This window comes from Helianthus annuus, chromosome 6 (assembly GCF_002127325.2).
Source record: "Helianthus annuus cultivar XRQ/B chromosome 6, HanXRQr2.0-SUNRISE, whole genome shotgun sequence".
In the NCBI taxonomy this organism is placed as follows: Eukaryota; Viridiplantae; Streptophyta; class Magnoliopsida; order Asterales; family Asteraceae; genus Helianthus; species Helianthus annuus.
In genome coordinates this window covers 26,920,306-26,933,718 of record NC_035438.2, presented here as the reverse complement: position 1 = coordinate 26,933,718, position 13,413 = coordinate 26,920,306, and the positions used below count along the sequence as shown (strand labels likewise).

At 37.6% G+C, this 13,413-nt stretch overlaps 1 protein-coding gene and 1 long non-coding RNA gene across 2 annotated transcripts; both read left to right on the top strand.

Annotated features, from left to right (window-relative positions):
• Positions 1–4,559: 4,559 nt before the first annotated feature.
• Positions 4,560–6,965, top strand: LOC110865067 (epoxide hydrolase A). Its single transcript, XM_022114268.2, has 3 exons — positions 4,560–5,051; positions 6,111–6,355; positions 6,457–6,965. Exons 1-3 carry the CDS (start codon positions 4,575–4,577, stop codon positions 6,701–6,703), a joined length of 969 nt encoding a protein of 322 aa, XP_021969960.1. The 5' UTR covers positions 4,560–4,574; the 3' UTR covers positions 6,704–6,965.
• Positions 6,966–10,493: 3,528 nt separating this feature from the next.
• Positions 10,494–11,931, top strand: LOC110865065. The gene is made up of 3 exons (XR_002550340.2): positions 10,494–10,860; positions 11,201–11,388; positions 11,587–11,931. It is a non-coding gene; the product is annotated as an uncharacterized LOC110865065 (long non-coding RNA).
• The last annotated feature ends 1,482 nt before the right edge of the window (positions 11,932–13,413 follow it).

Genomic DNA, 13,413 nt, shown 5'->3' with positions numbered 1-13,413 from the left:
TTCTGGAGATTCCCAACTGAAGGGAGCTTCCAAATTAGTGCATTTTCATCTTAGGTTCAATGGTAAGTGATCCTTTCAAGAGCATTTTCGTTTATTAGGCTTTTAAATCCAAAAGTCAAGCATTTTCGATAAATGCTTTGACTTTCGGTTTAGACCTTAATGGTCCAGCCATTGTTCGAGACACACATGGCTGCATGATCGTAATTAGGTAGGTGTTAATCTCTCAAAAGAGCACCTCCTGAAAATCATGTTTACTTGGTCAATTGACGGGTCAAAGTTTAATGCTTTAAAAAGTCAAACTGGTCAGATTTTATAAATGTTATAATCTGAGTTTATATATGTTCTAAAATATGTTTTAACACTTAAATAAGTTGGTAATAATTATTAGAACATGTGTAAACATGTTCGCTCGTCAATTCCTGTTTTAAGGTCGGTTTGCAACCGAAAGTCGCAAAGTTTGACTTCTGCTTTGACTTTCGATTCTGATCCGATTTAGAATAGTTTGCTACTGATTTAAGGTTGCATGATGATCGTAATTTAATGTAGCATAACCCTTTGTGGTTATATTACACGATCATAATCATATTCTTAGTGTTTGTTCAAGTTTCGTTAATATGCCATACTTTGACTAAAATGCCCTTTTTATAAGAAATAAGGTTTTAATGAATAACAAACTTGCTAACGACATCCCTACTGATATGTTAATGTAATTAACATATTTTGATGTTATTAAACTGATCATAAACTGAGTTTTCGTATAAGATCGTAAATTATGTTTTATAATGACCAAATTGCCCTTTTGGTACTTAGCATGGTTTTAAACATAATTTCTCATATCAAACTCATTACCTATTGATATAATATCATATTTAAAATATTTTGGGATATCAGAACAGTTTATAACCTGAGTATGTACAAGTTTTTGAATTATGTCCTAATATGACGTAAATGCCCTTTTGGCACATAACATGGTTTTAAACCATAATTTTTATACAAAACCAATTACCTACTATTATGTTATATTAAATAACATATTTTGACAGTATGAATCTGATCATAACATCTGTTTTGATATAAGATCGAAAATTACGTCATATAAGACCGTGGGGTATGGTGGGGCTTGGGTTGGGGGCATGAGTTGACATGTGGAGTTCGAGCCCTCCCACCGCCTAGTGACGTGTCCGTGGGGTATGGCGGGGCGTGAGTGCACCGCGTGGGTTGGCAGGTTATTAATATATATATATATATATAGGGAGCCGCTAGAATGAGAACCACCTCGAGTTGTAAGAACCGCGAGAACTACACCCCACGGAGCGCCGTTCGCCATGATTTTTTTTTACAAGTAGATGTGTATATTATAAACACAGCCGTAAAAAATCATGGCGAACGGCGCTCCGTGGGGTGTAGTTTTTTACACCACAAGTTTGGTGAAAAAGAAAAGAAAAAGGAAAAAAAATTAAAAAACACCAAACTTGTGGTGTAAAAAACTACACCCCACGGAGCGCCGTTCGCAATGATTTTTTACGGCTGTGTTTATAATACACACATCTACTTGTAAAAAAAAATCATGGCGAACGGCGCTCCGTGGGGTGTAGTTCTCGCGGTTCTTACAACTCGGGGTGGTTTTCATTCTAGCAGCCCCCTATATATATATATATATATATATATATATATATATATATATATAGGGGGAGGTTCATTTTAGAAGAAAATTTAATTGAGAAGAAAAAGAACAAAGGGTACAATTGTAAATGAAGAAACACTAGATAAATGGTCGGAACCGAGATATCTAGGGGGTTTGAATCCGCATAAAAGGTTAGTTCCCACTCGATTGATATAGATCTTAACGGACCTTCTTCTCCGGTAATTCTGCAAAAAAGGAGCACCGTTAGCCTCGCCAAGGGGAGAAGAGGGTTCTCTCCTTGACCCGACTCCAGTGTGAGAATAAGTATTGGGAATGAAGAAGAAGATGTATTTGAGAAGTGAGTGTAACTTGAATTTCATACCTGGATAGTTCTCTTATTTATAACCGGGAATCTTTGGGCGGGAAAACCCGTTAGTGAAAAGAAAACGGAAAATGCTAACCCCGTAAGCGGTTATGTTTCCTTCCGTTAATACTCTTGATCCGACGTGATAGCACACGGATCGTGGTTTTGATCGAAGGCTAGGGATTAGCCACGTGTAAAGTGGCTAAGTGGAGATTACCTTTTATTTGCATGCATTCGTTATGATTTGAAGGATGACTGATGTAGTGACACGTGTCCAGACGGTTGTAACCGTCTTGGTGGTGCACGATTGTATTATTTCTAGAAGACTACTGCTGTAATCTGGTGTGACACCTTATCGTGTGAAACAGGTGAATAAATCCCAAGTCTGGGCAAATAATATCCAAGTCTGGATATTAAGCGGAAATATCTAATTCTGGATTCTTGTCCTTTGCTTTGTGTAGGACAGGCGCAAGGTTTTATGATTCCCTTTGGGCGCAAGTTTTGACTGTTGTGGACTTTTTAAACCTTTCTTTTGTGAGACCAGTGCGCGGCCGCGCAAGGTGCCAAGCTGAAAATTAAGGCTGTGGTATGGTCCCGAGCACTTATTATGAGGTTTTTGGGACCTTACCCCTTCAGTAAAATATTAAGTAGTTATTTTTTTCAACTCATTTATTACAATCTTTAACTAATTAATTACTCATAAAGACTATTATTCTCTACACTAATTTTCATTGCCTACACACCTAGAAAAGTTATCCTACACATTTCGAAAATTATCCGCCACATACTTAAATTTATCCTACACAACTCGTAATTTATCCTACACACCTAATAATTTGTCCTACACTCTAAAATATTTTTTTTTAATTTTTGAATAGATATATATATTTTGAAAATAAGTTACAAATTTAATGTTTAGCTATTAAAAAGGAAAACTAGATATTAATGATCTATGTAAGTTTACAAAAATACCCTTACATTAAAATTAAATGCAAATATTAAATGAAGTAAAATGAAACATTCTTATTGATTGAAACTTATTCTTTTTTCTTCTTACAAAAAATTTCTTCTCATTTTAACCTTTCACTATATATATATATATATATATATATAGGGAGAAGATCATGCGAGAACCACCTCTTATTGTGAGAACCGCAAGAACCAATGTGAACACATCAAAAATGCCTAAAAATAGCTAAAAATCACACAAATTTTTTTTAATATTTTTTATATAAAATTCGCTACTTTTCGAAGTCAAAAAAAAAAAATTTAAAAAAAAATTTTTTTTTTTGACCACTAAAAGTAGCGATTTGAGCATAAAAAATATTAAAAAAAAATTTTTTTAGATTTTTTTTTATTTTTTTAGATTTTTTTTAGGTTTTTTGGGGGTTTAGTTTTTAGTATTTTAGCTTGGGGGGTGGGGGGGGGTTAGGTTTTTGGGGGGTGGGGGAGGGGAGTTTAGGTTTTTTTGAGGGGGGGGGTTAGGTTTTTTGGGGGTTTTTGTTTTTAGCATTTAGCTTTTAGCTTTGGGGGGGGGGGTTAGGTTTTTTTAGGTTTTTTAGCTATTTTAGGTTGTGTTCACATTGGTTCTCAAGGTTCTCACAATAAGGGTGGTTCTCGCATGAGCCCCTCCCTATATATATATATATAAAATTTAAAACCCAAGGCGAATAGGAGGCCGCCACATCAAACCCAAGCCTGCCCCACGCCCGGCTTCAAACCCAAGACCCAAGGGCCACGCCCCAACCCAAGCCCCAAGGGGTGGTGGCTTGGGCGTTTTCCCCCAACCCACGCCCCAACCCAAGCCCCACACCCCACAGTCTAAATACTGCACTTTATTTCATCAGAATTATTGAATAATATATAGCGAGCATATAATATGCTACATGCTTATTTTCTTATTAAGTAAAAGTTATAAAGGAATCATTTGGATGTTTTTTGGGGGGTGGGGGAGGGGAGTTTAGGTTTTTTTGAGGGGGGGGTTAGGTTTTTTTTAGGTTTTTTGGGGGTTTTTGTTTTTAGCATTTAGCTTTTAGCTTTGGGGGGGGGGGGTTAGGTTTTTTTAGGTTTTTTAGCTATTTTAGGTTGTGTTCACATTGGTTCTCAAGGTTCTCACAATAAGGGTGGTTCTCGCATGAGCCCCTCCCTATATATATATATATAAAATTTAAAACCCAAGGCGAATAGGAGGCCGCCACATCAAACCCAAGCCTGCCCCACGCCCGGCTTCAAACCCAAGACCCAAGGGCCACGCCCCAACCCAAGCCCCAAGGGGTGGTGGCTTGGGCGTTTTCCCCCAACCCACGCCCCAACCCAAGCCCCACACCCCACAGTCTAAATACTGCACTTTATTTCATCAGAATTATTGAATAATATATAGCGAGCATATAATATGCTACATGCTTATTTTCTTATTAAGTAAAAGTTATAAAGGAATCATTTGGATGTAATGCCGCCTTGATTCCAAAGCTGCCGGCAGCGTTTTTTGAAGTTACATATTTGTTCTTTGGTTGACGTCCGCATATTCTTAATTGTACTTATATATATAGCCTGATCCAAAGTGGCTCATGGTTCATACTCAACAATATGGAGGGTATAGAGCACAAGACCATAAGTGTCAATGGGCTCAACATCCACATAGCCGAAAAGGGTCAAGGTCAGTTAGTCTTGTTCCTCCACGGTTTCCCTGAGATATGGTACTCCTGGCGCCACCAGATCGTCTATTTGGCTGATCATGGTTACCGAGCTGTGGCACCAGACCTTCGTGGCTACGGTGACACAACAGGTGCACCAGTCGACGATTACACCAAGTTCACCATTTACCATGTGGTGGGTGATTTAATTGGGCTTCTTGATGCTATCACAAGTGAAGGTGAAAAGGTGTTTGTTGTAGGTCATGATTGGGGTGCGTTTGTTGCTTGGCACTTGTGCATGTTTAGGCCAGACAGAGTCAAAGCGTTAGTGAACCTAAGTGTGCCATTTATTCCTTGGGACCCAATGGGTGACATGGTCCAGATGTTGCGTGCCGCATGCGGGGAGGATCACTACGTAGTTAGATTTCAGGTAAATATTAAATATTATATAGGGCGTAGAGCGAAAGCACAAAACAAAAAAAATGATCTCGAAGGAATTTGATTAAAAACTAATGTTTTTAACATGACATAAGGTGCCACTTAATAAGGAATTGTAAATTTCACAGTTTTATTAAATTTTCGATATTACAAATTCACTTAAAATTATTGAAATTAAGATCATAAATTAAGACAGTTTTATTAAATTTTCGATATTACAAATTCACTTAAAACTATTGAAATTAATACTATAAATTAAGACGTAAATTAAGCTGATCAGTGACTAAAGCATTAAGACTAAATAAAGAAAAGATCGAAGGTTGATAAATTTGGGGAAAATTTTTGGTTCATGAAATTAAAATCCTAATAATGAAATTTGGGCCTGGCAGTTGGGTCAAATTGCCTATGGTTGTTTGCCAAGTGATCCTCATCGAGACCTTTACATCCATTGGTTATGGGTCTCGTAATTCCATTCCTAGCCCAAGTTATGCCCGTTTGAAGTTTGAGCCTTTTCTACTATGTCTTCCCTTGTCCAACTGGTCCAAGTAAGGTTTAGCCAACTCCTAGATCAACTCATCATTAATACACCAAAGTGGATAATTGTCATATAATTTTTTTTTAATTTCCTCATGGTCTAGAAAAATTATAAATATTTCTAGGAAGTTTTCTGAACTTATTTTGGTTTCTAGGGAGTCTGTTAGTCAAAGGAGCATACTCAATTAAAGTCTGGTAGTCAAATGAAAAGGAATGAGTTTACTTCTTTTCCTGGCTTGGCTCCAGAACTAGAACTAGTAGAAGAAGCTTGCTCAATTTTTAGAGTTTTGACATGTCAGTGTACTCGGGAAGTTAGCTTGCCATGTGAATATCTGGTATCATATTTTTTTTAAAGTTCCCTATCCTCGGTTGCGACTTCGAGAAACCAAAACACTTCTAAAAACCTTCTAGAGTCACTTATCATCTTGCTAAACAATCTAGAATTAAAAAAATCTCCAATCAAATCTCTTCTTCTTTCTCTAGGTTTTTGTTGATTACTTTTTACATATATGTGTAGGAACCTGGAGACATTGAAGCTGAATTAGCTAGAATGGATGCTAAAACAGTTGTGAAAAAATTCTTGACATTCCGTGAATCTGGACCACTTTATTTCCCTAAAGGGAAAGGATTTCAACATTCCCCTGATGATGCTATCGTTTCCTTGCCATCTTGGCTATCTGAAGAAGATGTTGAATACTTTGCTAGCAAACTCGAGAAGGCTGGCATTTCTGGTGGAGTTAACTACTATCGAGCCATTCGTTTGTAAGTAGCTATATGTATACTATACGGATGCAAAATCCGTTCAGTTTATGTGAGAAAATATATTTCATTAGATTTACTTTTTTTTTGTTGTAATTATACAGGAACTGGGAGCTAAGTGCACCATGGAGTTGCGCAAAAGTGACCGTGCCAACAAAATTTATCATCGGGGACCAGGATTTGGTATACTACATGCCGGGCATGAAAGAGTACATACACAATGGCGCGTTTCAAAACGATGTTCCATTGTTGGAGGATGTTGTGGTGATGGAAGGTGTAGGGCACTTTATTAACCAAGAGAAGCCTAATGAGATCAATAAGCACTTGATCGAGTTTTTAAGGAAATTTTGATCTTCTTTTTAGTCAAACCTGTCAATCAATCCAATGTCGTATGTCAATCAATCCAATGTCGTATACATGCAAATTCGTAGCTCTGGTCTGTTTTCGGGTGCTAAAATTTGGTTGCATACATCTCTTGTTTTCCTTGAGACCTATCTTTTGTTCTTCAAGTTGTATTCACAATACTCACATAATGAGTGAAACTGAAAATATCATAAAGTATTTGTAGATCTTGTAAAACGGCAAAATGGATAAGTTGTGTAATAGGAGAAAATGGATTATTATCAAAACAATGCGAACAATGTGTTTTGTCTAAGTAGCGTAAGAAGAATTATAGATATAACAGGTGGCACTCCTCGTTACTAGGATTAAATGACACTTTGGTCCTAAAACAAAAACTCCATCCAAAATTCTTTCATTCCTTGGACTGGTCGGTTACTACTGACGTTTCATCTCCAACTTTTCGAAGATCGTCGTTCCACTCACTTCGTTGACTCAGAAAGATAAACCTTTTGTTTGGGGTTCCGAGCAAGATGAGTCTTTTCGAACGCTCAAGGACTTGCTTTGCAATGCTCCTCTCCTCGCTCTTCTCGATTGTAACAACGATTTCGTAGTGTATTGCGATGCGTCTAATCAAGGCCTCGGTTGTGTTCTTATGCAACAAGACAAGGTTATCGCCTACGTTTCGAGACAACTCAAAATACATGAGAAGAACTACACTACCCACGACCTTGAACTTGGTGCGCTTGTTTTTGCATTAGAGATTTGGCGACACTACCTTTACGGTACCAAGTGTGTGGTCTTCACCGACCATAAGAGCCAACAACATATCTTTAACCAAAAGGAAATCATCATGCGTTAAAGACAATGGGTAGAGTTGCTCAACGACTATGATTGTGAGATTCGCTACCACCCCGGTAAAGCGAATGTCGTGGCCGATGCCCTTAGTAAAAAACTCATGTGAAGAGTATTCGTTGCTCCCAAGTCCTAAACGACCTTCAAGATCGTATTCGTGAGGCACAATACTCATCCACCAATGGGGATAACTTGTACGACGAGATGAAGTGCGGTGCCGAAAGCTAGCTTGTATCCAAATCCAATGGAATCCTCTACTACCTCGATTGTATTTGGATTCTAAACCGCGACAACATCAGTGACCACACAAAATATCGATATTCTATTCATCCCGGTGCCGACAAGATATACCAAGATCTTCGTATCTTATTGGTGGGCCGATATGAAGAAAGACATCGCAACCTTCGTTTTCCAAATGTCTCACGTGTTCTAAGGTGAAAGACGAACATCAACGTCCCTCTTGCCTAATCGAACAACCAGAAATTCCCGTGTGGAAATAGGAGAGTATAGCCATGGATTTCATCACCAAACTCCCTCAAACCTCGTCCGGTCATGATAGCATTTGGTGATCATTGATCGTCTAACCAAATCTGGCCACTTCCTCCCCATTCGCAAAGATTATCGAGTCAAGAAATTGGCTCGTATCTACACCAACGAGATCATTTGCAGCTATGGTATTCCCATCGACATCATTTCTGACCGAGATGGTCGTTTCACCTCTCGCCTCTTGCAGACGTTTCAAACCGCCCTTGGTACTCAACTCAATATTAGTACGGCTTTTCATCCTCAATCAGATGGTTAAACCGAGCGTACTATCCAAACTCTTGAAGATATGCTTTGCTCGTGCGTAATCGATTTTGGTGGCAATTGAGATATACACTTACCGTTGGTAGAATTCTCGTACAATAACAGTTATCACGCTAGTATTCAAATGACTCCATTCGAAGCTTTGTATGGTTGTAAGTGTCGTTCACCTATTTGTTGGCACGAGATCGGTGATGCACAAATCACCGGTCCCGAGCTTATACAAGAGACGACAGACAAGATTTTACAGATCCGCGACTGCCTACTCAAGGCTTGAAGTCGACAAAAGAGTTACGCTGACAAAAGACGCAAACCCTTGGAATTCAATGTTGGCAATCACGTACTGCTCAAGGTATCCCATTGGAAATGAGTTGTTCGTTTTGGTAAGAAAGGAAAGCTCGCTCCTCGCTTCGTATGTCACACCCCGAAATTATCAGAGCATTGGCGTGACTGGACTGGTATCTTCATTGCACAGCGGAAGCAAATAAGCTAAGACTTCTAGAAAAGGAACGCCCACTAAGTACTCGAGTCTCCGATGGTTCTCCTATTCCAACCGTGCCATAAATTGAGAAAGTAACCTGAGAAAGAAACATGCGAAAAATCAACATATAGTTGAGCGAGTTCATATTTTGTTTGTAAAAGATTTGAAATAAATCTTTTCAATAACCGGTTTTTGAAATAATGTTGAGAAAACGAATTCAAAAATCATTTTCTTGTCAAGTTATATGGAAACTTTGTATTTGTAACGCATTATGTTTGCAAAAACCTTGCTTTTGTAAACTCTTGTGTTTGTAAAACTTGTATAACCGTCAATGTCCACCCCGACATTGACAACATGCTTGCATAATCCTATGCTTTGAATTTATATAGAACATGGTATGTAATTTGTAAAGACGTATTGAAACTGAGTTCTGTAATGTAAGGAATACGAGATCGCTAATGGTTCGCGATGCCACTAACATATGTAACGACATAGGAAGCATCCAAACCATAGGCATTTTTAGCTGTCGAATCCACGACTGTCGATTCACGACTAGAGACACAAAAGCACTACTTGGTACTAGAGTGACCAAGAGTGTGGCTGCCTGAAACCCATTAGATCTAACCTTTTGTCCCGCGGTCTTGGTATGTAACTGATTAATGGTGCTTATGTTACCCTATTCGTGACATGATCTATTGTGTCATCCTTAGTTTAATGTACCTCTTTGTACTTCGTGTTTTCCCGTAGTTTAGGAAACTAGAATTCGTGTGTATGCACATTTCGAAAAATACGCTTGTTTAAAAAATCGGTATAAAGCATAATCTTTTCATAAACCATTTGTGTCAGTTAAAACTTGCTTATAAAATGGTTTAGAAATATGTAATTCATGTTTATTGAAAACCTCGTATGCTTTGCAAAAAGTGCATGTCTTTCCACCCCGAAAACATTTAGAAAAATGTAAAACCGTAAAAAGGTGGGGTTACGAACTCACCTGGATTTCCATGTGCAAAGCTAGCTAAACACGACTTCGTGATGTCGTTTCCAAGACGTGACTCGCTATCATGCATTCTACAATATTCCTAGCACGGAATATCTTATAAGTTTCTAAATAAAAGCAGTAACTAAACTACGTGTCACCGAGCTCTACCGAATCGTTAACCGAACGATTCGTTGATATGTTGTTAACTTAATAAAAACAATTAAGTTATACTTGTTAAGTTGGTTTATTGTCGGAAATTAGTGAGTCTTGGAAGACTTAGTTCTCAAATGATTTGAAAAATTTTATATATAACTATATTTATTCATGAAAGGATTCGTTTTATTTGTTATCGGAAATAAATATGTAACAATATTCCATTTTGTAAAACGAATTCATGTTTGATATTTAAAATAAATATATAAATCATATTTATTTTTATAAAAGAAATGTCGAGATTTCAAAATTTAGAACAAATATAATAACTATATTTATTTGGTGTAAATAGTTTCCGAATCGTTGCTTTCGAAAGTCTTAGGGGGTGTTTGTTTTTAGCAAGAAGTGCTTCCTGACCTCTTATGTCTGTACCACGCAGACCACGCGCAGACCTTTAGGTCTGCAGCGTGTTTGTTTTTTAGAAGAGTTTTCACTAAAAAACCTCTTCCAAAGGTCTTCCTCGCGCAGATCTGGACCAACATCTTCAAACCTCTTCAAAACCCCTCTCTTTCAAAACATCCCCAGATCTTCAAACCTCAAAACCCAAACACCATCTCACTTCTCCAGCCACAGCTCACCTCCTCCGCCACCCCCTCCACCTCCGCCGCACCTCCGCCGCCCCTCCACCATCGACACCTCACCTCCTCCGGCGCCCCTCCACCCATCTCAAGTCGTTCAAACTTCTCCAATCGACACCCATCTCCAGCCTTTCAACCTTCTCCAATCGACACCCATCTCCAGCAGTTCAACCTTCTCCAATCGACACCTATCTCAGCCGGTCAACCTTCACCAATCGACACCCATCTCCAGCCGGCCAACCTTTTCCAGCCGACACTGGTATGTTTTAAGTTTTTTTTTCAAAAAATTGTTCTTTTTATTGTTTGTTGTTAGTTTAATTCTGATTTTTGTTTAGTTTAGTTTATAATTGTTATTTTGTTGTTTTTTTTCTTGATTTTGGTTGTGAAAGATGAAACTTTATGATGTTCTGCAGTCTTTAATTTTGTGGATTTTGGTATGAAATGTTAACTCTATGGTGCTATTTGTGTTGAAAAAATTCATGTTTTATTCGCATTTGTAGTCACATTTGATAATGTATAGAAATCTGATATCATATTCCATTCTAGTAAAAAAAATATTTGAACATATTTTAAGATAATTTGCTTGTAATGTTTTGCAGCACTAGGACATTAGAAAGCAGTGTGAGGACAACCTATTTGAACATATTTTTTAGTTTAGGTAATTCAAGACGGGTTTATGCAATGGAATGGAGTGGTTAGAAATAGTTTGGTGCAGCTCCTGATGTTCCTTTTGAAGTTGATGGTTCTGAAGCTGGCTTGTTCAAAACCCATGGCCCACTCAGTTTTGGTAAGAACTCGTATAAGCGTAATTGCAGATTATGATATCTCCATTACAATGTTAAAAAGCACTGTTAACTTTTAAAAAAGTTTGTTAACTTTTAAAAAAGTTTGTTAAAAGTGTAAAGTAATTTGTGAGAAATATGTTTTAGGAAGTACTGGCTTTTGACTTATGGAAGTCAACGTTTGACATTAGCATATGTAACAGGTTCATGATGTTGGGCATATGGTTCCTATGGATCAACCAAAGGTAGCTCTAAGCATGTTAAAGAGGTGGACAAGGAGATCACTTTCTGAAAGTGGAGCTGAGGCCGAATCCGTTGTTTCTTCCACGTGATGTCTAGAGCCAGATTGGTGGTGCGTCTAAGTTCTAAAGACATTTAACCAAGTTGAACAATAAGAGCATCACTTCACTGGCTAGCATATTGGATGGTTTCATGCTCAGATTATTGGTTCTATATCAGTTGATATTGTTGGGTGTTTTGACTTTTTGTGTTCAGATGAACCATATGTAAACTATACTAAAATACCAAATTTGACCTTTTGTGGTTCATATAGCCATGTTTCTTTTTTTTTTTTTTTTTTTTCAAAAATGAATCAGAGTATATCACCGAACTAGAAAGAATATCGAATGAGATGGCCCCATGGATGTGCTGTACCATAATTGAAAATGCATTATTTCATATATCATAATCTGAGTTTGTTTTAGTTAAGGCCTTTGAACGCAATTCAAAATAAACACATTTATTTTCACAATAATTAAAATTTCTAGAAGATAATTGAGACGTAAACACATTCTTCATGGGCTACTTGAGATAGATTCGCTAAAAGATAATTTATATAAGACGAACTCATGTTGGACTATCCAAGCTTGAATGTTAAAAAACTCTTTTGAGTTAAATAAAATCAGTTTATTTATATTTCAGTTTATTTCAGCAGCTTGCAGAAGTTAAAAAACAAACAGTCTTCTTCTTGCAGACTGCAGAGGTTTGGTCCACCTCTTCAGCTGCAGATGTCTGCAGATGTGGTCCGCAGACTGCAGACGTTTTACCTCTGAAAAAACAAACAGCACCTTAAAGTGTTGTCGTTTGGAATAAATATATAAACTATATTTATATTCATAAGAAGAAGTCGGGTTATTTGATGTTGAAACAAATATGTATACTTTATTTATTTTATATAAAGGATTCGTGTTGTTGTATATTCGAAATGAATATATAAACCATATTTATTTTTATAAAAAGAATCCGTGTTATCGTTGTTTCTTGTACGTTATAAAGTGTCGTCGAAGAAATATATGCATTTATATTGATTGTCATAAAAGTCGATTGATGTCATTAGTTGTCATTTTCAATAAAACACATTTGTTTTCGGATTTTATCGAAAACGGGCAAAGTTTCCTCTGTTTTTGGACGGCCCCGACAACGCAAGTTGTCGTTATAATTTTCAAAGCACAATAATCAACCATCGTATATCAATTTTCCAATCATAATATATAAAATTTCGTTAAATATATTGAAACGCAACTTATAAATCAATTTTGATCGGCTAAAGCTCGTTTGTCACGTATTAATTAGGAACTAATAAATTCAAAGTAACTTCGTCGTTAAACTTTACCACTTCTTCGTGTTGAAACATTGAATAGATAAGCTGAGTTGACCGGGTCAACTGAGTTGACCGGCTGAGTTGACTCGCTGTGTTGACTGAGTTGGCTCGGTTGACCGAGTTGACCCGGTTTGACCGAGTCGACCGAACCGAACCCTATCTGAGCTGAGTTGACTCGTCGAACCGAACCCGAACCATACTTAGATCTGACACGGAACCCGAGACGTCACGCGAACCGCTGCTGACTTCTGTTGACCCGAGTAGAACCCGAGAAACCCGACACAATCTTACCCATCTGGCTCGAAACCCGCTTGAAAAACCAAATCAAAAACTAAATCCCGAACCAAAACTCGAAAGTAATTAGAATCTGAGCACGAAATTTAAGCTGAACTTGAACCAAACATACTCACCTCCACTGTCATCATCATCA

Bases quoted from the DNA above. Each gene is read 5' to 3' on its own strand.
- LOC110865067 (XM_022114268.2), top strand. From the start codon at position 4,575: ATGGAGGGTATAGAGCACAAGACCATAAGTGTCAATGGGCTCAACATC. The intron at 5,052-6,110 runs GTAAATATTAAA...ATATATGTGTAG, and splicing joins ACTACGTAGTTAGATTTCAG to GAACCTGGAGACATTGAAGC. The intron at 6,356-6,456 runs GTAAGTAGCTAT...GTAATTATACAG, and splicing joins TACTATCGAGCCATTCGTTT to GAACTGGGAGCTAAGTGCAC.